This window comes from Meleagris gallopavo, chromosome 4 (assembly GCF_905368555.1).
Source record: "Meleagris gallopavo chromosome 4, MGAL_WU_HG_1.1, whole genome shotgun sequence".
Classification (NCBI taxonomy): Eukaryota; Metazoa; Chordata; class Aves; order Galliformes; family Phasianidae; genus Meleagris; species Meleagris gallopavo.
In genome coordinates this window covers 34,390,584-34,415,209 of record NC_139407.1, presented here as the reverse complement: position 1 = coordinate 34,415,209, position 24,626 = coordinate 34,390,584, and the positions used below count along the sequence as shown (strand labels likewise).

Sequence of the window (24,626 nt, the reverse complement as noted above, 5' to 3'; positions counted from 1 at the left end):
TAGCTGGAAATAATACTCCAAGGCTTTATATGTGAGGGCCTAGTTTCCCTGAGACATATAGAAAAGTAAGAAAAGCAGAGGTATCCCTTGCCAGCTGGTGGCAGGACTATCTATGCTATGGAGGGCTGTGTGGTTAGCAGACAAAGCAAGTGCACACTGAAACCCAGTGACTGCAAACAGAAAGTGAAGTGGAAATTTCAGATCTACAAGTGGTTACATCCAAGAGAAGTCTCCATCGACATTTAAAGGTTTTCTTTCATATTTATTGTTAAAGACACAGGATTCCCAAACCTTTCCCAGACTGGAGATGAAGCTGAGCAGCACACACAGGTAGAGGCTAACCTGGCGTTCAAATTCATTGCGTGCAGCCAGGAAGAGCTACTCTTCAAAATGGGCCTCTCCAAGATGATGCTAGGCCTACTGTCTTCAAAATACTATTTTGGGTCAAGTTACATTGATGTTATGCAGAAACGCATACAACTGACCCATTCTTAGTGGAGAACGGTGGAGATGTTCCACAGACCTGGTACAAGTTGCTCTTGTAATCTCTTGTACAACATTCACATTAAGAATCAGCATAAGCAGCGTCAATGCGAAGCCACCTCTCAGAAGAATAGCTCATATTTTTGCGTCTTGTCCCACCTTTGCAACCTCAGTGGTGTGTGTACATATCTATGTATGTATACTGATATTCCCAGGCAGTCCTTGTGACCCTCGAGCTGAGGCAGCGTTTGATTCAAGACAGACATTGCTGGGGGTTGCCGTTTTGAGTTTAACGTTATTGTATCGTTAGTTAGAAGCTGCCACCCCGCCCGTACCCCTCCATCGCGCACACAGCCCCGAGGCCCCGCCCTTCCCTGCCCAAATATGCCCTTGCTCTTCCGGTTCATTCCTAGGGAGGGAGAGAGGCGGGACGGACCGGTTAGAGCGGCGCATGCGCCCCCCGCCATCTCCCCTCTTCGCATCGCGGAGCGCGTGCGTGGCAGCGCCTCCGGCGGCGGCGGCAAGATGGCGGAGCCGGAGTAAGTGGCGCGCTGCTGGGGGCGCGGATCTGCCGCCATCGGCCAGAACGGGCGGCTGCGGGGCCGGGCAGCGCGACAGGGGGAGCGGCGGTGGGTGTGACAGGCGCTGAGCGTGACCGGCTTCTCTCGCCCGCAGGCAGAAGCGGCGGATCCCGTTGGTGCCGGAGAACTTGCTGAAGAGGAGGAAGGCGTACCAGGCCATCAAGGCCACCCAGGCCAAGCAGGCGCTGCTCAACAAGCGCAAGGTGCGGGCCGCGAGGCCGGGACGGGGCACTTTAAATTAACAGCCAGGGACTTGCTCTGTTCTGACAGCCAGCTGCGGGGGCCTGCCTCGGAAATGGCGTAGGTCTTGCTGAGGGAATCTGTTCCTGTGGTGTTTGTGAGGCCGCACTGAAACCTCTTCCATTCTTTGTTGGGTATCGTGGGTGTGTTTGTAAGTGTGCGGATGGCTGCAGTGTTCCTCAGGTAGAAGGGGAAGCTTGAGTAATAATGCCCAGCAGTCACTTCTTCTTAAGATTCTTCTTAGTAAAAATGACCTTAACTATGGGAGTTGATCAAGTCTCTGCCTGCTTGGAAAATGCAACCTAATTCCACAGATGGTTTCCAACATGAAAGAGAACTGAAGATGTATAATATATTCTTTAGTTTAAAAGTGGCCTACTGTTGTAGCTAGTAATGTATCTGAAGTGTTGTTGGGTAGCTGCTGTGTACCATCTCAGCTGAGAAAGCACTGTGATATAGATGGGTGTACTTGATCCTGAACTGAGAACAAGCATGTAAACTTTGAATTGGAAAGAAAAAAAAAAAAAAAGCTTTCAATTTTCCCATAATTCTGAAAAGAATTTTTTCAAATGAGCTGGATGGTTCTATATTTAAATTAGTAATAGCATTGGATGCATCTTTCTCCTTTTTTTTTTTTTTTTTTTTTTGTGCGTGTGTATTTTTATGAAAAAGGAATTAAAACCAAGTTATTTTCTTTTGGGTGGTTATTTTGAGTCATCTCCTTCTATGGAGATATGTTCTCTGTTTTGAAGTCACAGCTCACTGCTTAAAGTCTGTGACTTAGTGTATTGTCCCTGAGTTCTGTCTCTTCCAGGCTTGGATTTTCAAATTTATTTTATTACCATCTCCAAAGATAAAAGAGCATAGCGCATGAAGTTCTGAATTTCACCTGACCTTTGAGATGCCCATTTCTGAGACTATTGAGGATGCTGATCATTCCTTATCCTTTTGTCTTCAGGTCCAGAAGGGGAAACAAATCCAGTTTAAACGCCTTGAGACTTTTGTTCGAGATTCATGGCGCAAACGCCGAGATGATGTTCGGCTGAGGCGCATGGAGCAGCGACCTGGGCAGGTGGCTGTATCTAAGGAGCACAGACTGGCCTTTGTTGTGCGGATTACAGAGTAAGGGCCTGTTACTTTTTATTGTTGCTATTGTCTGTAAATGTCACATCTCTTCTAAGCAAAGGAAGTGCGATCTAGCCACCTGTGTCTTTGCAGGTAAGCTGAGGACATTTGGTACTGTGTTAAAGGAACATGGTTACTAATAGAATGTTTTTCTGTTTAAGGATTAAAGGAGTGAGTTTGAGGGTAAGAAGAGTGATTGAGTTGCTGCGGCTGAGAAAAATTTTCAGTGGAACATTCGTTAAACTGTCTCCATTATCGCTGAAGATGCTGCGGATCGTAGAACCTTATGTGGCTTGGGGGTAAGTACTGCATGAGTCGCATGGTTTTGTAGAAAGGTATTGTGGCTTCCTGATTTGTAGCTAGCTTCTCCAGTAAGTGGTCAAAAATTCACTGACTTCACATCTAGGATTTGTTATTGTTCATTTTCATCACTCTAAAGCTACCTTGGCTCCTCTCCAACTTCAATGCAAAGCAGCGGAGAAGGACTTCCCACTCCCTGTGTCTCTCCACTGTGCAGTCTGATTTCTTGTTTTTGTGCAGGTATCCTAACCTGAAGTCTGTGCGAGAGCTCATCCTGAAACGGGGCCAAGGAAAGGTTAACAAGAAGAGAGTACCTCTGACAGACAATATGTTGATAGAGGAACATTTAGGTGAGGAATAAGATAAGAAAATGACGGGAATTGGCAATTAAGGGAGGTGCTGAGAGTTTGCAATCTGACCTTAAGAGAGAAGGGAGGGAGAAAAATTGTGCAAGACTTGTATATGGAGGACCGGTGGTTATTGGATAGTGTGAAGGAATACTTGCACGTCTCCTCTATGGGTGGTGGATGTGTGTGTGTGCTGTGTGTCGCGAGTATTGTTCATTTTACTTCGTGGTTATTTTTTCCTGCAGGCAACTTTGGTATTATTTGCCTGGAAGACCTTATTCATGAAATCTACTCAGCTGGGAGGTATTTCAGAAATGTCACAGATTTCTTGTGGCCGTTCCAGCTGTCAGTGGCCCGCCATGCTGCACATAATAAAGTGGGTTTTCTCAAGGAAATGGGTAAGCCTGGTTGCAGAGGTGAAGGAATCAACCAGCTTATACGTCAGCTGAACTAGACAGGTGAGGAATGTAACTTCTAAATCCTTGTTGTTTATCTGGCTTCCTAAAAACAACTGTACTGCCATCAAAGATGAGTCACAGAGAAAACTAGAGGAGATCATGGGTTGTGTTAGCTATCAGTCCTACTGGGCTATTCCATAAAGGCTTGATTGCTGGGAGACTGTGTTCAATGACTGGTAATTTTTTTTTTTCTTTTTCTGTTCTGCAGTCTGTGTGAAAACACTGCGATTTATAACCTACTCTTTCACATGTAATTGTCATCGACCTGGGCTCTCTACAGTGATATACTACATCTCTTGACTGTTGCTACCTTCACCAACAAAATCCAGGTGACAAAAGCTGCACTCCAGGCTGGTCCTTGAGAAAGAAATTGTATTTGGTGCAAAAAAAGAAATGACTTGAACTTTCTGGAGCAATCTGACTTTTTTTAAGGTGTTGCATTTTTTTACTTTGCTTTCAATACTCTTTACTGCTGGCACTATACCAGTCGGTACAGTGATCTCACCTTTGGTATAAAGCATGCGTTGTCATTTCCTGATTTGAATTTGTTGCAAAGGAACAGCAACCATTGCTTTGATCCAGTCCTCCCCAAGGGAAGTGCTTGAAATTGCACTTGCTATTGAAATGCACCTACTTTTGGTGTAAATGGATAGTGCAGTCAGCTGCTTAAGAACATTGCTGACAGGCAGAGGAAAGCACTAGGCTTATTTCTCTGTTACTGCAGCTATATTATATTTATTTGTGATTTGTCTTACTGATTTACACAATGTCTTTTTAACCGTACTAAAGTGAGACTGCTGTGGGGATGGATATTTCTTGATAGGAAAACCCATTATTCACACTCTACAGCAATATTACAAAATTAATAGTTTTAAAATAAACTCTTTTAAAATGATAGTATTGTACCACTCATGATTTGACTGATAGGTAAGTGCTTAAGTACTAAGTAATTCAGATGCGACTATGGGGAGTGCTGAAAGCAGTGTATGCCATTTTTTTTTTCTTTTATTGAGCTTCTTCAACTGGGCTACTGTGTGATACTAATTTAGAAGGCAACACTGTGCTTAATCATTAATCATTATGGGGAGTTAGGGCTCTTCATCCTGGAGAAAAGAAGGCTCCAGGGGGGAACCTGATAGCAGCCTTCCAGTACCTGAAGAGGGCTGCAGGAAAGATGGGGAGTTAGGTTTTTTAGGGGCATGTAGTGACAAGACAAGAGGAAATGGCTTTAAACTGGAAGAGGGTAGTATTAAACTAGATATTGGGAAGAAATTCTTCACTTCATGGGTGGTGAGATACTGGAACAGGTTGCCCAGTGAGGTTGTGAATCCCCCTCCCTGGAAGGGAGCCAGGCCAGGCTGGATGGGACTTCGAGCAACCTGGTCTAGAGGGAGGTATGTCTGCCTGTAGCAGGGGGTTGGAACTAGGCGATCTTATAGGACCCTTCCACCCCAAACTATCCTGTGAATGGTGAAGTCATCATTAATCATTGAGTCTCCCACAAACAGTATTAGGCACAAGCAGGGACAAACTACAGTTAATGAATATAGTTTCATGGATTTCATATGGACTAAAGCATTTGATTTGTGACTGAGGAAACAGACAAGGTAATTCCTGGGATCTGAGTTTGTTTTTGGAAGCGGGTATATCTTTTATAACTGCTAAAGATTACTTACGGCAGTAGCCTGAACTGCTGGTATATAGAGTTCTAAGATCTAAAATATAATTTCCACATTCTCTGACTGGGAGAACACTATACAGTTTCAAGTTTTATTCCATAAAATAAGAATACAGACATAGAAAACGCTGGGCAGATGCTGAAGAGGGACAGGACATACACTGATGCAGGACAGCATCTCTCCAGAAGTGCAGTCTCGTGTTCTTTAAAATACTGTGTATCATCTGTTTGAGCCTTTTCCTGATCATCAGCTGCTTTCACGGTAAGAACTTTAGAATTAGTCTTGGGATTAGGGATGGATTCTGGTAATGAAACCCAGACCTTGCATGAAGAACAGGCATAATACTGTCATGAACACCTCAGTTAGAGCTCTTCAAACAATGCCAGCTTAACCTAGTGTTACACCACATTATCAGGCACATACTGTACCATACTTCAGCAAGAGCAATCGTGTGTTCACAACATAGCTGCACTATGAACAGAAACTATACAAGAGGACAGAATATGTACAAGAAACAGCTTTAGGGAAAGGAATCCTTTTTGTAAGCCACCATACTGTTTACTTTGTGGATCGTGGTAGTGAAGGAACGAAGGCGAACCTCTTCTGAATTGGCAATGAATTGTGGTCCTGACTCTTCCCACTTTTCTGGCACTACCAAGTCTTTATCTGTGTAAATCAGCAAGTCAAAGGCACCTGTAAGCAAGTGGGAAAAAGTTAGCAGTACACATATGAGTGATACTATGATTGAAGTTAAAATGCATGGAGACATGCATCAAGGTTATCAGAAGTTACACTGACACTATTTGTAGAAAAAGAAATGGCGCTTAAAGAATGAAAACAAGTACTAGTTAACATTCCTATAGTCACAACATTTATGAGAACTGTAGTTCCTCAGATACACTAAGTTTCATCAAGCTAGTTAAGTCACCTCAAATTGCACCTTTTGGGGAAAAAAACAAGTATTTTAGGGGGAAATCGCCACTAATACCTTCAAATGAAGTTGCTCCAAGTGCTTGAATGAGAGAGCTACAGCACAGTGTTTATGTTAGCACTTCTTTTCAGTTTGTCGTACAGGAATCAGTACAGAACGATCCTTAGAGTACTTTATCTGACGCTGTTTCTATACTGTACATAACTGAGACTGTCTTGGTCTAACTAAACATTAAACACTCAGAAATGCAATATATGACATTTCAAGTAATAATAAAAACACAAAATAGTCGGAAAAGACTTTCTACAATAGAATGCTGGTTCAGGCTTTCTGAAAGGTGTGATTTCTTTCAGAAAAGTTATGAATACTCACAGGCAGTTTCCAGGAGAGGCAGAAAAGTTACTGTGGCAGTGATTTGTCTGATAACAGATCGAATTTCATCCTGAATGGCTTTCTGAGATTTTTCTCGGGGTGCACTGGAAAAATGGGAAAACTGTTAAGAAAACAAATTATACCTACTTTGTGACAGTTTTCTTTAAACACTGTTCTGCTGCACTTCTGTGGGGTCTGTTTACTGTATGGTTATGTAGAATAAAGGCGTTCTTTTAAGCCTTAGGTAAATGGGCTTAGAAAACTGTCAGTTTCACTTGTTTGTGAAATCTCACAGTGTTCCTAAGGATGTATTCTCTGTATGGAATGATGAGAGTTTTGGCAAAAACAGCAGAAGAGCAGTAATATAGGACTTTGTTTAGTTGCAGATTACAAAGCATTTTAATAATTGAATCACAGAATCATTTGAGTTGGAAGGGATCTTTAAAGGTTATGTAGTCCAGCTCTCCAGCAATAAACAGACACCTACAGCTCCATAAGGTTGCTTAGCCTGATCTTGAGTGGCTCCAAGGATGGGGCATCTACAACCTCTCTGGATATCCTGTGCCAGTGCCTTGCAAATCTTGTTAAAAAAAAAAAAAATCCCACAAAAAATAACATATCCTATTCTATCCTATTCTATCATATCATATTCTATCCAGTCTAAACCTCACTTTTAGTGAAACCTTTGATAAAGAGTCTGCCCCCATTTCTCTTATGGCCGTCCCTTACATACAGAAAGGCTGCTCTCTGGTGTCCCCAGAGCCTTTTCTTCTCCAGGTAAACAGCCGCTTAGCCTGCCCTCATACAAGAAGTGTTCTATCCTTGAGACCATTTTTGTTGCCCTCCTCTGGACATACTCCAAGAGGCCCATGTCTCTGCTGTACTGAGAATTCTAAATCTGGACACAGTACTCCAGGTGAGGTCTCACCAGTGCAGAGCCGACAGGTAGGATAACTTCCCTTGCCCTGCTGGCTGTGCTGCTTTTGATGTGGCCCTGGATACGGTTGGCTTTCTGGGCTGCTAGGGTGTATTGTGGGCTCATGTCCAGCTTGCCATCCACTAGTACCCTTGGGTCTTTTTCAGCAGGGCTGTGCTTCATCCTTATTTCCTCCGGATTGTACTCATAGCAGGGTTTGCCCTGACCCAGTTACAAGACCTTGCTCTTAGCTTTGCTGAATCTTGGGTTCACCTGGGCCCAATGCTCAGCCTGTCTAGGTTCCCCTGGATAGCATCCTGTCCCTTAGGTGCATCAATGGCACCTGCAGCTTTATTTGGTAAGGTCTGACAGCTTTTAGTGAGAAGGAGCAGCCTTAGCTGCAGTGAGGTAACACAGCAGTGCTACCATATGCGGTCCTTCCTTTGTGCCTCCCTGCAGGGAGAAGCAGGCACAGTAATGCTGTCACTCACCTCTCACCCTTGGCATTCTTGTCACATTCAATGTCGAACTGCCACCGCTCCAGCACCTCGTTGTTCTCTATGCTGGAGATGACCACCACCAGGCGTTGCACGGTGCACTTGTACAGCCACTCTGGAAGAGGCCACAGCATTTATTACATGAGAGAAATGGGAGGGGGGAGAGAGGGGTACGGAAAGGGGAAACACCTTTCATCTGTTCCACCACGTTGTTGAGGTAGTTCTTCAGCTCGGGGTCGGTGGTGACGAGCAGGGTAAGCCCGTACTTCTGGACGCGGGTGAAAGTCTCGGGGGGGTAGATGCCCCGCTGGTACAGGATGCTGTTGATGCCATAGGCTGCACGCACAAAGCGGGGAGGCGTGTGTAAAGGGGGGGCCGCCCCTCCCGCTCCCCCGGCGGCCATGTCGGCCGCAGGAGAGGAGCCGTCCGCCCGTCCGCCCTCTTCTCCCCCCGGTCCCGTCTCCCCGCGCCCCTAGACGGCTCGCAGCCCCTTACAGAAGAACTCGGCGACGATCTCGGCGCTGCCCCGCAGGGTGATGCCCTGCTGCTCGCGGCTGAGCTGCGCGGCCATAGAGGTGCCCGCCCGCCGCCCGCTTCAAATCGCGCCCCGCCCCTTCCGGCCGTCTCGGCGTGCTGCCGCGCAGGCGCTCCGCGAGGCCGTGCCTCTGCTCGCTCGCCCGAGCACGCTGGCAGATGGGCCGCCGTACTGCGCGTGCGCGTGTTGCGGCCGTTACAGCGTGGGGGGGCGGGGGCTGGTGTGGCCGCGTGCGCGCCGTCGGGTGCCATTCGGTGCGCGCGTCCTTATGAAAGCGCTTCCGCGCTTGGAAAGGGCGCGTTCCTGTTGCGAACGGACCGAAGTACTTTTCTGGGCGACTTCTGGTGGTGCTCAGTACGAACGGCACTCCGCTTAGCTTTTAGAAGTTGGATTGCTGTTAGTGCCCCTGTTCTGCTTCAGTCCCTGCTCTCCCCCTGTCCCAGAACGGTCTCGGAGCCCTTCCTTTTCCCCGCTGGGCTTTTCTCGTGCTTCGCTTCCTCTGAGGTTCTAGGCGGGCGCAGCGGCTCGCGGTCCGTCCGTACAGCTGCCGCCTGCGCTGCGTTGGTGTTAGAGCGGGCGAAAGACAGAGCCCAGCGCTCACCGAAGCGAAGTGCAGCTCCTCTCCGCTCTGGTGGGTTTGTTAAGGGTCTCCGCTGCAGTTAGCTGATCTCTGTTTCCAAAAATTGCTTCCTCTGTGTTTTGGCAGAGGTGAACGAGGAGCTGTTGTTGATATGACCGTGCAGATATACTTAATTACTGACAACAGGCAACAGGTTTAATTGCACCTCGCTTCACTGCCAAAAAATTTTGCAATTCTGTTTTTTCTGTTTCCTTAAGGAAAAACATTTCCATTTTACACTGTGTCACTATTTCTCTTAATTCCTTATGTTTCCTGTAAATGTAATCTAATGGTAAGAATGCACATTTTCTATTCTTTTGAACTTATTTTGCAGTACAAAGCTCCCGATGTTTCCCTTTGCCTTTCAACATATTTTTTTTATGACCAATTCATTAATTTTAAGAAGTTTGATCTTTTTAGTCCGTGCGATAACACATTTCTTTTTCTTAAACTTTCCTTTTTACTAGAAGGTCCTTCATCTTCATATTCTTTTTCTTAATCCTCACATAAGCAAGTGCTCCTGTCCTCTGCCAATAACTCCCCTTCACGAAGGCCTGGATATCTGACAATACGCGTGCTCTTTTTCTTTTTGCATTCTCTAATTGTCTTTGTTTCTTTGTTACAGATCCTGAGCTCCGCGGTACCTGATTTGCATTTTCATCACTTCGTTCAGGTCAGTGTCACTCATCTTTTCTGCCAGATCAAGCCCAAATCCCCCAACAGGCAGCGAGGGGATGAGTGCAACTCTTCATGTATCTAGGTCTGTGGTAATCGCTTGACCATACCGTGGCTCTAATGGAGCCACCAAGCTGCGATGGGGACATATGTACTTAAGTCCTGTCGTGTTACTCAACAGGCCTGCTCCATGTGCTGCTGATGCCTGTGGTTCATGTTTAGGGCATGTGTCCAGCTGCGTGACAAGCAGGAGGCTGTGGGGCTCTCACGGAGAACAGCGGGGATACTGCTGTGGGTTAGGGAATTTGTGTGTCTGACAGCCCGCTTCCTGACCAACTCACAGGGACTCAGGAATGAAGATGACAAACTGAGTTATGCATTCTGGCACATCATGAGTTGGCTATCCTTGCTTTAATTATTTCATGCTAAAGCCTTAATTTTCATAAGGAATGTGAAATCCCAGTTGCATTTAATTTGGTTCTCTTATGATTCTTTAGTCTGGTCTAATAGATTGCTCTATTTCTCAGTTGCATTTTGAAGTTATGACCGATTTTTTTTTTTTTTTTTTTTTTTTTTTTTTAATTCTCTTTTTGTGGAAGGAAATGTCCCCTATTTATCTTGGCTTTTCTGCAACATTTAATGATTGCTTCCCCATGGCAATTGTTAATGAACCTGTGACAATCCAGATTACTGCTGCTCCTTCAAGTTTTTTAAGGCAACTCTAGTCATGCTGTAGTCATTCAGCAGATGAGAAGAAATAATCCATGTGTAGAGTTCATTCCCAGGTTTGGGGCTTTTTTTTTTTGTTTAGTCTTTTAGCCCTGAGGGCGATGTGGACAGGTCTCTCTTGCCAGCATAATAAAACAGTCTGTAAAATAGAAGTTCTGTTTGTTACAAAAGCCCTCTTATCACATCAACAGATTGTCATATTAAGTCTCAGTAAAATCCAGTTCTTCCTGTGCAGGGAAAGGAAATTTTACCCTGGGTAACAGAGCCTTAGTTCTTCTCCTGTTCTGGTAGATCTCAAGCTCTTCTGAGTTATTTCCTTCTCCACTATAGGGGGAGCTTACTAGCCCATAGAAAGAGCTGGTACTTTCACCTCCGTCTCTCTTATTTTCTGTGCATTGTTTTGAGTCTCCTTTGGGGGTTTATAATGCTGCCCATCTGAAGTTGTCTGTGCCCAATACTGATGGTGAGTGTTGAGCTTGTTCTTGTTCTGCAGGTTAGACTTTTTGTTCTCTTTCTCCCTCTGTCCATCTTGTGGTGTTTGTAGATCCCGTGTTGGATGCTGTGTTACCTCCTGGTGGGCTGAGGCCCTTCTCAATTGGCTGAACTTCTATGGTTTGTAGTGAAACTTTTCTATTACAGCTGTTTAGTTCTCTGTGCTATGGGAGGGAGCGATGTATGGGCTGTTCTGGGCTAAAGCTTTTCCTGAACATGCCAGCCCAGCCAAGTACCATCTCTGTTTTGTTATGCAAGTGTTATTTTCAAGACTTTTAAATTTTAGATCACAGTGTGTGAGCATTTTACTGTCTTCTATTGTATCTTCACAGCTTTCAGACAGGATTCCTTTGAACTATTATTGTCTGGAAATAACTCTAGAATTAATGTAAAATATTGCACTTTTTAAAATCAGGTTTTCTCTTACCAAGATCAGTTTGTTTTAATTTTTGTTGCTGGTCAAGTTTGTTTTCAGCAGCCTTTGTAGCTCTGAAGTTGAATAAGGTACCTGTGCCAGCTGTCAAAATGACTTCTTAACATGTTGGCCAGTGCTATTTTTTACAAAGTAAACCATGGGATATTGTTATGGGTAGCCATGCTACATTCTTTCATCAACAGCAAGTAAAGAGTGCAACTGGGAAAGAACATTTTGAATCTTAAATGTTCATTAGAAAGAAATTGACTTTAAAAGTGAGTCAGTGTGGGCTAATCAACTGGACTAGGACTTGTATTATAATGAATAAGCTTCTTTCAAATGATTCACTTGGGGAACTTGGTGTAAAGCTCTTTAAAATAACTTGTCTTTTTACGTATTATCAGCAATTCTGAACTTATTTTGAAATTAAAAATATTCAGATAAGTCCTTATTTATTCTAGAAAATGAGGGGGGAAAAAAAACAGTTTTGTTACTTAAACCAATGTGAAAATGTCATTTAGCTTGAATGAAGCTATGTCCTGTTAGTGGCCTTCGTGTGCAGTGAAATTGCTTTTGTGAATTTTGAGAGTTTAAAAAGCTACTACTGTGAAACAATGTTCAGTGATTCTTCTGATGGTTTTATCTCTAAGCTACCAGGAGATGGCATCAGGCACATGAGTTATTTGCATCCTTTCAGTTTAGTCTTGAACTGCAGCAAGTTCATTTTACTGAGTACTTGAGTTTAGACAACTTTTAGATGCATTTCTTTGCCAGTTTTTAAAACGTGTTCCAGAATGAAGGAAATAATTGACCTGAAATCAGAAAATAAAGATGTTAGTGATAGAAATTAACTGTACTAAGATTTTTTTTTTTAAGAAGTCTGTATGCTTATTTTCCTGCCTGCATCCTGAAAGTTGTAGGTTAATTTTCTTCCTCTGACCTAAATATTTTTCATTATAGAGGCTGCTTTTCTAAGAGATGAAAAAATGCATACATTGAAGTTTTTTTTGTCTATGCATGGGCATTTCCCTTTCTAGTATGGTTTACCATCTGGTGCATCTGGCACATTTAATACATAAAGCGAGAGCTTCTTCCATAATGTCTCAGTCTTGTTTTGAACGCCAAGAACTAGGACATATGTGTAGATCACTGACAAGCCTTTGAGAAGCCAGGAGGAACATTAATATATTGTGGGTATAGTTTTAAATGTATGTAAGTGTGTTTATAAAGGATAAACACTTGTATTTTTGATAATACTTTTTTCATTGACTGTGGTGAAAATCATATTCGTGGCACAGTGAAAGTTTCATCTCATGATAAGGCATTTTGTAAAGGTGCACCTACATTGATTATATCAGCATGTCTATAGAATCATGCATATTTATTCAGCAGTTAACATGGGGCCTTTATGGATGTGATTTCTTTCTAGTTTAGTTTCTATAATTTTCTGTAATTTATGGAATATGAACCATATATATAAGCTGTCACTTTTGTTTACATAATAATTCTTTCAACACTTCTCTGCTTTTGAGCAGATTTCTACCACCATATAGGTGGTGGTACTTGTATTTGAAATGATAACATAGCTTAACAGTACAAAACGTCTTTGAAACAAGCTCCTTATCTAACATTGGATGAAAAATTCCGTTTTGATTTACATTTTGTTGTTGTTACACTAAAGCCAACTTAACTGATGAACAATTCCTTTGAAAGATTTTGAGTAAAGAAGAAAAGTTACAGAATCAGTAAAAGCAGAACTTGAATGAGTTTTTCATGCCTTGAAAACTTTGTAGTGCTCAGTGATGTCACGTTGTAGTACTAAAAGGTGATGTGAAACCCACTGAATCCAGCTCTGACTAAATCCCCAATGAAGTACCCGAAGGCTGATGATTGGAAAGATGCATGTTAATCCAGTTCCTGTTATGTCTGAAGTTCTCATACTAATAAATTCATGGAAAATAATACAGTTCTTGGGTAGTTTAGACTTACTAATAGATATACCACAGTTTAAATTAGAAACAGGTCTTTTCTAAGTAGCAGCTGAACAGACATATCAGCATAGAATTAAACTGTCATTGTGACATCAGGTACTGAGGTGCATAAGAATACTGTAGATCAGGGCAAATATACCTTGATAGTATCAGAAAGGCTTTTAATAAGGTACTGTCGCACAATTACAGTATCTTTGATAGTTATTTATTGTGCTTGCTTTTTGTTATGTCTTTTCTGATACATAACCAAGATGGACTTTTTCAAGTAATTGTGTCGTGAGAACTGCCTCAGAATTACGATGTCTAAAGAGACAAATAAATTGTGAAACATATAGTGTTTGCATTAGAAATATTTGAAGCAAAAAAAAAAAAAACCCCGTGAATCATTCCTTTTACTCTTGAAAAGTGGACTCTTTCTGCATTTTTTTCTTCATTCAGATTCCCATACAAGTTAGGTATCTCATTGTCAGAATGATGATTGTTTCTGAAAACAGGCATGCAAAATTTTCTTGTAATTACTGGACAGCTTAAGAAAACAAGAGAGAATGACTTTCTAAATAAGGTATCTGTTCTGTAAGGAAGGAAGAATGCTTTTGCAAATGTAATAGGACTTGTTGGAACTATACCTTGAGTCTCTCCACCTTGGCAACTGCCCTCATTTCAGTTTGCTGCCTTGGAACGTCTAATCCAATAGTGTGGAGACAATTGCCTGATTTATGAACTTTCTGTTATAGATTACAACTCATCTGCTCTGTTAATTAATAGCAGAAGAACCATGAACAGTTTGTTCATGAGGTGGGTTGTTGAAAACACCTTTATCTAAGCAGTACTTGTATACTTGCATTAATAGATTAAAAGTAACTAAAGATGTCTTTGCACAAAACAGCAATGAACTAGGTATGGGCCATATCAGGTAGAAAATCCAGCTTATACAACTCTACTTCAACCACCTTATATAGGTTACGTGGAAAGTGAAATATTGTATTTCATGATTATTTTTAAGAACATACAAAGTAGCAAATAAGTACAGGGGTTTTTTTTTGTTTTTTGTTTTTTTTTTAGAATTTACTTGTTGATCAGGTTGCCATGTGAGAAGCATGGAAAGAGTTTTTGGGATTATCTTTGTTCTTTGAAATAACAATAAAAAAAAATCACTTAATGATAGATCATGAAGTCACTTGCAAAGTAGCCAGGAAAATGAGTGAAGAAAAGATTTGCTAGGACAATTTCAATAAAATGTTTTTATTTTCTAAGCCATTAATGAGACCAAAAGGGCATGCTGTTCACTTGTTTTTGTTGTGTAAGGCTGTACTGGCAAAGTTTTTCAGAAAAAAAAACCAAAATTGGAACAGTATTTGAAAGTTCAAGCTAGTTATCTGCGTCTCCTGCATAATGGATGGCCTCATCCAAACCTCACGATCTGATGCTGCTAGAAGTGTAAAAATGGAAAACAGATGGCTTAGTAATGTGAGTGCCAGTTTGATGCTAATTGTTCCCTACAGTCTCCCTTCCTGGAAATTTTATTTGAGTGAAAACATGGCATTATTGCTCAAGGTGAGCTCTTCCTTCATTGTAATCTGATAGTTAGCACATGGGTAGACCAAGGGTGGGTAGTTATTCTAAGATTCTGGCCACTTGTGCTACTGAGAAAAATTAATTGAGCTAAAGCAAAGCTTATTTGTATTTGCTGAAGGTGTTGCTGCATCTATGATATGGATAGATGCTAATGAAGAAATCCGTAAATTTGGACTTGTATGTGATGAAGCATCAACCTAAGCAATGATCTAATGTGTCAAAGACAATGAAAAAAAAATTGTAAGTATCATGAACATAAACATTTTCATTACATGCAGTGTTACTTCAGTTGTTGCAGAAGTGCAATATGATTTGTTAAAACAGAAGAGAGAATCTGCAGGTCTTCTGCTAGATGAGAGGAAGGCATTGGGTAATAACCGATGACCCGGATGCATTGAGAAGTCACATCATTGCTTTTGTTGTGCTCTTTGCTTAAGCTACAGAGTGATCCATAGTTTCTGCTTTCTTTACAAGCTCTCAGGGACTGTGCACTGTAACTGTATGACATTTTACAAAGTGACATTGTCCTTTGCAGCTGCTGCAGCTTGGAGTTGGCAATCTGGTTCATTCCTTTCTTGCTGGGGACTTGATATGAATTTGTGCTGATCAGTTTAAGTCAGTGTTTCCAACAAAGGATTTACCAACCCTGGAAGCTCAAATACTGCAGCATCTAACTGGAAAATGCATTGGTCACTGCCATTGCTATGTTTTAAAGAACAGAGATGTTTTATTAATTATATGTAAAGGAGATGCCGCTGTCATGATGCTGACGTTTACTTATTTAATACTGCAATATCAGAACAATCATCTAGCATTGAAGAGACGGGTTCAGTAACTTTTGCAATCAGAGGAGATTCAAACCTTCCTTTCCCTCCCATGACCAGGGAGGTGTTCTTGGCTTCGTGGATGAGGCTGGTTTGACTGGGTGATATTTATTATCCCATCTGTTGAAACTGCTGCAGAACAAAAGGGAATTGAAAATCCATTTGAAGATAAATGGGAGAAGGAAGAGAATGAGTTTTACTGGTCAAACTTGGCAAAGAGTCTAGAGCTGCAGTCCAGCTGCCCAATTATTTTCTATTTCACATACTATTTTTCCATACAATTTCATTTTGCATAAACTTTTTAAAACAGCAAAATTCAAATTTACTGAGTGGCTTGCTCTAAATTAAACTCATGCCAGAAAATATCTTTTAATCTTTCTTTCTAATGACTGATGCATTTTCTATGAGTTTTTATTGTAAACAATGTTAAAAAAAAATGCAAAATGATACCAGTGGAAAATGATAATAAAGACATTCAGTCAAGTCACGATAGTAAAATTTAGAAGTATGTGTTGTAATCTGTAATGTTCCCTATTTCTATTACTGAATAATTTTCTAAAATGCTCCAAGATGATTCACCATGTCTGCATGTTGCCTGTGCTAATCTGCTACGTAAAATATCCTGCATCTTTTTGTGTTCTCTTCAACGTGTCCAAAGTTGCATGTAGCTCTTTCCGCACAGCAGCACAACCAGATTGCTGAACTCTCTCTGCGAGGGGCTTTATCTCACTGTGAATGGCTATCTGCAGTTAGTGCCACACATGCACTTCACGTTACACTGATGATGTTTAGATTTCATCTGCGTAGCTGCCATAACCTTGCTCTGTCCTTGAACGCATTTTGGCCAACCAGCTTGCACATAAATTTAGAAATCATCATAATCGCTCCTCACCTGCAGGCTTTTACACATTACCCTTGCTGATTTTGCATTATGTTTACAAAGCAAATTGTACTATCATTCATACAGAGGGAAAAATAATCTAGCCAAGTTCTTTTTATACAGTAGATGAGATGCACGTGCCTACTCCATCTCTAGTAATAACCATGCTGATATTTCATGAAAAAGATGAGGAAACACTGACAGTAACAAACCCGGAGTAAGACTTAAGCAAAAACCTGAAGGAAAAAACACCAACAGCCACATTACGTAGGTATTTTTCAACTTTAAATGGGATGCTCTAGTGCCGGAGGACATGGTCTGTTTGGTGGGTGAGTGCAGTAAGCAAAAGATTTGTGTAACACCTTAAAACATGCAGTAAACAAAAATAACTTGGCAGAGATGATCTCTGTATGGGCGCAGTCTTACTAGTAAGCAAGAATCTAGAGTTTAGGATGTGCTGGATTTATTCTCGTGTTCTCATTTACTAGTGTCTTGCTGTGTCGTATTCCTTTTTTAATTCTTTCTTTTTAACCCCAACCACATTCCTCAATTTCTCATACTTTAGAATGGGGCGGCTGTAGTCATGGTACCATAAGTAAAAGGGTTTTGAAGATTTTGTGGTGTTTTTCTGGGCGCTACTCATCAGCTGCCTCTACTTGAGAGAGTTGTTTTAGTATGTAGTTAGAATAAGCTGATTGCAAGTCCTGATTGCAACTAAAACTGGAAAATGAGTGGCTTTATGTTTGCATGGAGAAATAATGTGAGAAAGTACTGGCTGCACAGTATCTTGAGACTTCTCTAAGATTTTGGCAAACTGTTCAGGTATTTTAAAAAGGCCCCATTTCTTGAGATGATAAATCATGATCAAGTATGATTTAGCCAACTTTCACTGTGTTAAAAGCTCATAAAGATCAACTGCAACTACTATTAGAGAGTAGCTCATGTCTGAGTTGCTGAGACAAAGAGATAACTGGTTTGTGTGCAGATGGCAATGATTGCCTTTGTGGGGCTTCTGAGAAGGGAGAGAGAGATGCTTTTCACCTTCACAATTCAGTGTTTGATGTGACTTTAAATGCATATTGGAAAATGTTGTAAGGTTCTAATTCACAAACTGATCCTGACATACATATTAATGAATAATGACATCAAGGTACTATTGCCAGATTTGGATAAAAGCAAGTACGTATCGGTTTGAAACAGAATACCTATGCAGTGCAGCAACTTTTGTTTTGATACAGGGAAGTGCTGTTGTGTTAAATAAATCTTGGTCTTCCTTAAATTGTTTTCCTTCATTTTTAGCATTGATTTTGCCAGCATTTCATTCCTACTCAATGCTGTTATGACTTTTTTTTTCTTCTTTTTCTCGTTACAAATATGTTGTCGTTATCTTTGAATGGTGGAGAAGGAAATGGTACAAAAATATGGAATTAGAACTGCAGGTCTCCCTTATTCTCACTTCCAATTTGTAGTGTGCAATTATCAACATCTTTAACTTCATTAAAATAAGATTTTATGGAGTCTCTCTTTTCCTGCATTTTCTAAAGATGTTGTTACTTAGTTGTATGCTTGAGGAATTGGCTTTAATAATTAATGTTCTTATATCTCGTTAACCGTATTACTAAGTGAAACTCTAGAGGCTAGGCTTATGTTAGAATAGGCTTACTGGTTATAACTGAACTCATTTTAGTTGAAGCAAAATCATTGTTCCTAAAAAGAATGTTCTCTTCCCATCAAGACTCCATTCTATTTGACACAGTGACTGCTCACGCTCTGAGAATTTAAAAATCATTTTTAGTGATTTATGGACTGCTGTTGCTAATATTTCCATGATCCTGTTAAAAATGAGTGTGTTTTTTTCCCTCAGTGGCCAAGTTTTGTATTTCAAATAAGCAAAATGTCAATTAAACTGAAAACAGGTTTAAATCATGTATATACTGAAATTAGCAGCTGCTTGCTGGCAGATTTTATAAATCATCGGAATCTGTCTGTGTCGGAGGAAAATTAAAAACAATGTTCTGAATAATGTAAGAGACCAGGGAAGGTGTAAATATACATGGAATATCAAGTGAAATAATCACAACTGAGTTGAATTCGAAATATTCCTCATTTGTATTTGCAATGTTAGATGCGCTTGTATTATTCTTAGATATGTTTTTGTGTATGTAAGTGTGCTGGTGTGAGGAGTTACTTTATCCTAGTTGCAGGACTTCACCCTTCCACTTGTCCAACTGCACAAGGCTCCTGTCAGCCCATTTCTCAATGAATTCTGATGTCCTTTTGGATGGCAGCATGACTCTGGGTTGCATCTGTCATTCCTTCCCTTCTCTGAACAGTTTCATCTCTAGAGAAGAAGCTTCAGCAGCCTGATAAATCAATAGGGTCTTTTAAATTTTCTTTTTTTTTTTCTTTTTTTCTTTTTTTCCCTGTGAGCAGTGGAGTTCCTTTGCCATCTCTGGGCTTTGTGCACAAAGGCTCTGGGACTAAAGAATCTCCTTTGTCTCTTGGCAGTGCAAGAGTTCACAGCCGCAGATGCCTCACACACCATAGAAAGACTGGACTTTCTTAGGAAATTTGGCTGAATGGGAGAAATTCGGGCAGAAGATTTAAATCTGCCAAAAGCATCTGTTTTTCTTGTTTCATCAGAGAGAGACATGGTGAACACTCTGTCAGTGACAGCATAGTGATTCTGCTGCTTCCAGCATGTTGTGATGGAAAGGTAAGCAGCAAAGTTTGGCATCTGTGTAGTATGAAAACATCTTTGGTTGCATTTGTCCGAAATAAAGAACAGCAAACAGAAGTTCTAACCGTTAAGGTGTCCCAGTAGTAGCAAGAATTCTAAGTGATTTTATAATGGAATATATGACTGGATGTCTGATAGTGGTTTACTGGACTTGGTCTCTTCTGTCTCTAGTCTTGCCTTTCCTCTGAATACTGGGTGAATTGATGCAGCAAATATAACATCTCGTGATTATGATGGAGTGAAAACTTTCAGCCCTCATCATGACAAAATCCACATCAGAATACGTCAGATGTGATGTGTAATGTTCCATTATTCCCTATGGAAATATTCAGCAAGACAAGCTCAGTTAAACAGTGAAACTGGTGTAGCTATACCATATCTGCAATTGTGTAATTGAGGGCAGGCTTTGGCATAGTACCTACGAGGCCAGATGTCTGCCTGTAACTCACAAAAAGCAATAAGTATTGAGGATATTTATAACCTGATACTTCTTAATAAGTGATTCAAATTGGATGCTTGAGTAAATGTACTTTTCATTAAATTATTCTGGCGATCATACAATTTCTGTTTACAAGTGATTGAAACAGTAGTTTTTCTCAGTAAACAGACATAGTACACTGACCTGCTTGTTTACAATTAACATTATAAAAGCTGCAGTATGTATTTCCTGCAAAGAAGATGTTTTTTTCTCCTTTTGTGCACAGTTGTCCACAGTGCATTTTATCATAGAGGAGATCACTTTATCAGTAAATCTATTTAGCTGTTAGTGCTGAAAGGAGGCACAGGAATAAAGGCGTTCAGATGGGAAGATCCCCACGCTTAGTATTTACTGCTGCTGAACACAGTCTTATAGAGTAAGTGCTGAGACTGATAATTTCATTAATATTCACAAGTCTGAGAGCCAGGCTGCTTAATTTTTCATGAGTTACTGCTCTTTATTTAAGTTTACTTCTTAAAATACTTTTGGTACAACGTAAGTGCTGTGTAGTGAAAACCAAGTTTTGTGATGGGTGATGTCCATTGTTGAATGTTTGTGACTCTTGATTCTTTTCCTTTCCAGAGAGGCCACAGTCTTTGATTGCTGCATATTCCATGAATTCTAGGTTGCTAATTTTAAAGATTTTTAAATCCATGGGTACTGTGTAGGTATCACTTTTGAAGCAACAGTTTCATTGAATGCATGCTTTTCCTTAAAATTGCTTATATCCACTGGGTATTTATGTACATGAAATATGATAGATGGCATTGTGTGTGATTTTGATTAAAGCACCAGCTGATCTTGGCACTGCTAACTGAAGATTTAAGTTGAGAGTTAAATCATGACTAGCAGTATTTTGGGTCTGTCTTTGATAGAAATAGTTCTAACTGACACTTATGAAAAAAGCAGTTGTTCCATTAGAGTGTGAGGGAGGTCAGCACTGTCTGGTAAATGCTAAAAGGCTGGTATTTCTAGAACCCCATAGGGAGTGTTTGATGTCAGTATTATTAAAACAGAGGTCATACAATTGAAGTGTATGATTCTGTCTCAAGAGCACAGTCAAGGGAAAGTACCAGATTATAATGCACAGACATAAGCAATAGTCTGAGTTTGTACATGTGTCCTGTGAAAAGTTACAGGAAGTTTTATCTACCAGGAGTTACTTCATCAAGGAGGAAATGGGCTGATCAGAAGATTATGAACATAAAATACAGAAGTCCATAGAATTTTCTGGATTTATCCAGATTTACTAAAAAGAAAAAAAAAATATTATATGCCTGTTCAGCTTAAGTTCTTAACTTCTGTTCTACAGGAAGTTAAAACAGAACACACTTTTAAAAATATTATCTCCTGATTTTTATTTTTATAATAGCTATAGTGTAATATACATAATTTCTGTGCTATCACATCAAAATTTAACATGAGCTTATGTGGATTATGAATTGTATTGTAGTCATATTAATAATATTCATGGGAAATAGAGGAGAAAGCGGAAAAGTAGATGCTTCTAAGATTGGTTAAGACCTAGATTTAGATGAAAATTTTCTGACTAAGTATGGTTTTGACAGTAAATGTGATTAAATTAAATTTTCAGTGAGAAAGTAAGATTTGAGATTAATAGTGTTGGAACTTCATTGGTTTTTCATTTTTCATCATGAGGTGATATTTGTTCAGGCTGTAAGAAAGCATTTTGACAAAACCTCTTTTTAATTTAATCATTTAACATCTTGCTGTATGGGTAGAACAAGGAAGTAGTAGGCACTGAATTGAAAGCAAAGAGGTAGTTTTCCCACTAGTAGCTGAACAAGACACAAGAGCATTCTAGGTGGGAAACATTTTAAGAGTAGGAAAGGTAAAGGGTTGTGTATGCTGTCCACACGTATGTGTTCTCCATCTCATTGACCATCTGCCTGAGAAAGGATCTGTTCAGAGCTCATAGTGTTTCAATTGCTGGCAGTGTTGTAGGGCACATTTTGTCAGAGGGGTGAGAGGCTTCAGAGGTGTGAATTGTGGGAGTGCAGCATTCACAGAATCACAGAATCGTAGGGGTTGGAAGGGACTTCCAGAGATCGAGTCCAACTCCCTTGCCAAAGCAGGTTCCCTACACCAGGTCACACAAGTAGGCGTCCAGGCGGATCTTGAATATCTCCAGAGAAGGAGATACTCACGGCCACACAAAATCCAGAGCTGGGAGGCTTTAACGTGGCATTTAAGAAACAAAATAATTTGCTTTCTACTAATCCTGGAAAATGTGACTGTATTGGCATGTGGACAGAAATGTTAACATAACACCATATCTTCTGTCTACGATTTCACATAGCTTTCAGAGAGCTCGATCTCTTGCCACAGTTCAGAAAAAAAAATGTAAGTATATGCTAATAGTTTTCCATTATTATTGTGTTGAGTTTTACTTCTGTTATTTTATTTTAGCTTTGTTCAGGCAAATGTTTAAAGAAAAAACAGTACTCTAAGTGGAAGCTAATCAGAATGTATTCCTAAATAATCATTTAAATGTTGGAAATGTAGAGAAAAACAGATCTGTGATAAAATAGGGTCTAGTAGTTGATGTGCTTTTTTAATTAGAAAAGATAAAATATTACCCATGAAAACTCTTCTTCATGCTCATTTTGGGCCAAAATAGCTGCTTTTGTTGAAGAAGGGGAAAAAAATCATTGACTCGACTTACTGTTCAGTATCAAAATTAGTTTGGGATCTTTGCTGCCCTGGTAGAGCTTTATTACTGTCATGGTAAGGTGCTAAGCCTTTGCCAAAGTGTTGTAAATAAATCTGTCTTGGAAGTAAAAGACAGCTGTAGTCATAGATGTGCCAGGTGGTCCCAGCTCAGCACTAACCTTGTCCCTGAGAATCCCGCTTTCAGTGTTATCCAGATCTTCTTCCTAGCCCAGTCGTAGCTGTTCACAGCATGCTTGGGCTCTCTTTCTTGTGTGCCCATAGCTGATTTACAAGCAGAAACAGGTACCTGTCCTAAAACAACTTTGGGGACTCTTGTGAATCCATGTGCAGCTAGAGATCAAAGCTGATAGCACTGTGTGTACCCTTCACTGAAGCATAGGAACATGTTAGGATTCATGGATTTCTTCACTACTCTCTGCTGTGCAGTGTAGCACTTCTATTGTAACTGAAGAGCTGTGCTCTTTGGAAGCTTAGTTATATCATTTGCTTGATGGCTGTTATATAATTTCTGCCCCGTCTTCATTAATTCAGTTTATCTCCTGAATGTGAATGTTTCTCTTCAGTGGGAGTCTGTTGCTGTTCTCCTGCTGTTGGGTGTGCTTGAGAAAGGCACTGTAGCCAGGGTTGTTTTCACACGTGCTATGAAGCAGCGTGCTCCACAAAGGATGTCTTCATTCCAGTGTTAATGACTTGCTCAGTGAATGTTAGCAAATTCTGTTGTGTCCATATGTTCAATATATCTTTCCTGCATTGTTTAATTAATCCCTAGTGCCTTCACAACTCTTGCACAAGGGGTAAGATTGCTAAAATTAAATTCCAGTAAGTGGGATTCTTTCATTGTTTAGTCACTCTTAATGTTCATTTTGCTATTTTGCTGTGAAGAACTGAATTATAATATTAACCATAGACAATTCTGAATGAGATTCATTTGAATTCCCATTAACTGTAACTGGCTTTTCTTTTACTGAATATAAAAACCAGACTGTCTCTAATTAACTTCGAAAGTACTCCTTTTTACACAAAGACTATCCCAGGGGAGAATTGGCAGACCTCCCCTTAGAGCTTTTTTTCCACATTCCTGTATGCAGAAATGCACTGGATGATTAGTGTAAAGCCACACCATTTGTTTGCTATGAGACTTCCCTTAAATGCGAGTGTTTTCATAAAGATGCCACCCAAGGGAGTGGAACTTCCTGGTCATGCAGTGAAGTTTGGAGTGCAACGGAGGGAGAGTTGTGAATATTTGTTGAGATGAACACAGAGGAATACAGGGTACTTAAAGAGATGGTGATACCTGGGTAATACTAGGGTATTTGCAGTAACTGTTTGCAAAAAGTAAGTTAGTACAATTGGGTTGTCTCCATCACACAAGTAGTTAGTTTTCCTCTCTTAATTCCTACGGCCTGGGTGTGCTTTCTGTTGTTTGTCCTGTCTTCTGTCCATTTCTCTTTCAAATCTTGGGGTAGGTAATGTGTATGGTAGGCACAGGTTGATCGAATGTTGTTTTAAGTTAGAAAGCTGACCCAAGGATTTGTATAAATATAACTTTAGAAAAAAATAGATAGGTGACCTGCAGGAACCACAGCTGCAGTTGAATTTCTGTAGTGATATGTTTTAAGTTACTATATGTTGCTACACCATATGATGATTAAAATTGAAGTCATTTATGAAAGAGACAATACTGAAATAGTGAGAACTGCATCTGGGGAAGCAGAATCTTTAGGAGAGGAGCATAGGTAGAAATATAAGCTGGAATTGTGAGATTTTTTCCAAAAATATTTCAGTGATATGCCCTTAATTGAGTACCTGCATGTTCAGTTAGTTAGCCACTGGTTTCCTTGTCTGGGGTGTTTGCATTCACTCTTCCTTTGGCTTAGCATTGCCTTCCGCCATTACTGAGGTTGGCTTCCAAGCCTGAGAATCGGTGAGCTCGCCATTTCTTTAGTTTTGCTGTTAAAAATTCATTCATTTTTTTGTTTAATTCTCATAAGCAGTGGAATTGCTGAGTGATTATATTAAATGGATTTCAGTCTTGATATCTGACTAGCTT

At 40.5% G+C, this 24,626-nt stretch overlaps 2 protein-coding genes across 2 annotated transcripts; one reads left to right on the top strand and one right to left on the bottom strand.

The window, feature by feature from the left end:
- Positions 1 to 867: 867 nt before the first annotated feature.
- On the top strand, positions 868 to 4,429 carry RPL7L1 (ribosomal protein L7 like 1). Its single transcript, XM_010709940.4, has 7 exons — positions 868 to 1,022; positions 1,159 to 1,267; positions 2,263 to 2,426; positions 2,591 to 2,728; positions 2,970 to 3,079; positions 3,322 to 3,534; positions 3,743 to 4,429. The coding sequence occupies exons 1-6, from the start codon at positions 868 to 870 to the stop codon at positions 3,528 to 3,530; spliced, it is 885 nt and encodes a 294-aa protein (XP_010708242.2). The 3' UTR covers positions 3,531 to 3,534; positions 3,743 to 4,429.
- An 861-nt stretch (positions 4,430 to 5,290) lies between these two features.
- MAD2L1 (mitotic arrest deficient 2 like 1) lies at positions 5,291 to 8,565 on the bottom strand. Its single transcript, XM_010709939.4, has 5 exons — positions 8,425 to 8,565; positions 8,119 to 8,265; positions 7,924 to 8,044; positions 6,517 to 6,620; positions 5,291 to 5,906 (listed from the first exon to the last, which is right to left on the bottom strand). Exons 1-5 carry the CDS (start codon positions 8,498 to 8,500, stop codon positions 5,734 to 5,736), a joined length of 621 nt encoding a protein of 206 aa, XP_010708241.1. The 5' UTR covers positions 8,501 to 8,565; the 3' UTR covers positions 5,291 to 5,733.
- Positions 8,566 to 24,626: the final 16,061 nt, after the last annotated feature.

Coding starts and splice junctions, on each gene's coding strand:
- RPL7L1 (XM_010709940.4), top strand. CDS start 868: ATGCCCTTGCTCTTCCGGTTCATTCCTAGGGAGGGAGAGAGGCGGGAC. Junction 2,427..2,590: donor TTTGTTGTGCGGATTACAGA/GTAAGGGCCTGT, acceptor TTTCTGTTTAAG/GATTAAAGGAGTGAGTTTGA. Junction 3,080..3,321: donor GTTGATAGAGGAACATTTAG/GTGAGGAATAAG, acceptor TTTTTCCTGCAG/GCAACTTTGGTATTATTTGC.
- MAD2L1 (XM_010709939.4), bottom strand. CDS start 8,500: ATGGCCGCGCAGCTCAGCCGCGAGCAGCAGGGCATCACCCTGCGGGGC. Junction 8,266..8,424: donor GATCGTCGCCGAGTTCTTCT/GTAAGGGGCTGC, acceptor TTGTGCGTGCAG/CCTATGGCATCAACAGCATC. Junction 8,045..8,118: donor CGTGGTGGAACAGATGAAAG/GTGTTTCCCCTT, acceptor GGCCTCTTCCAG/AGTGGCTGTACAAGTGCACC.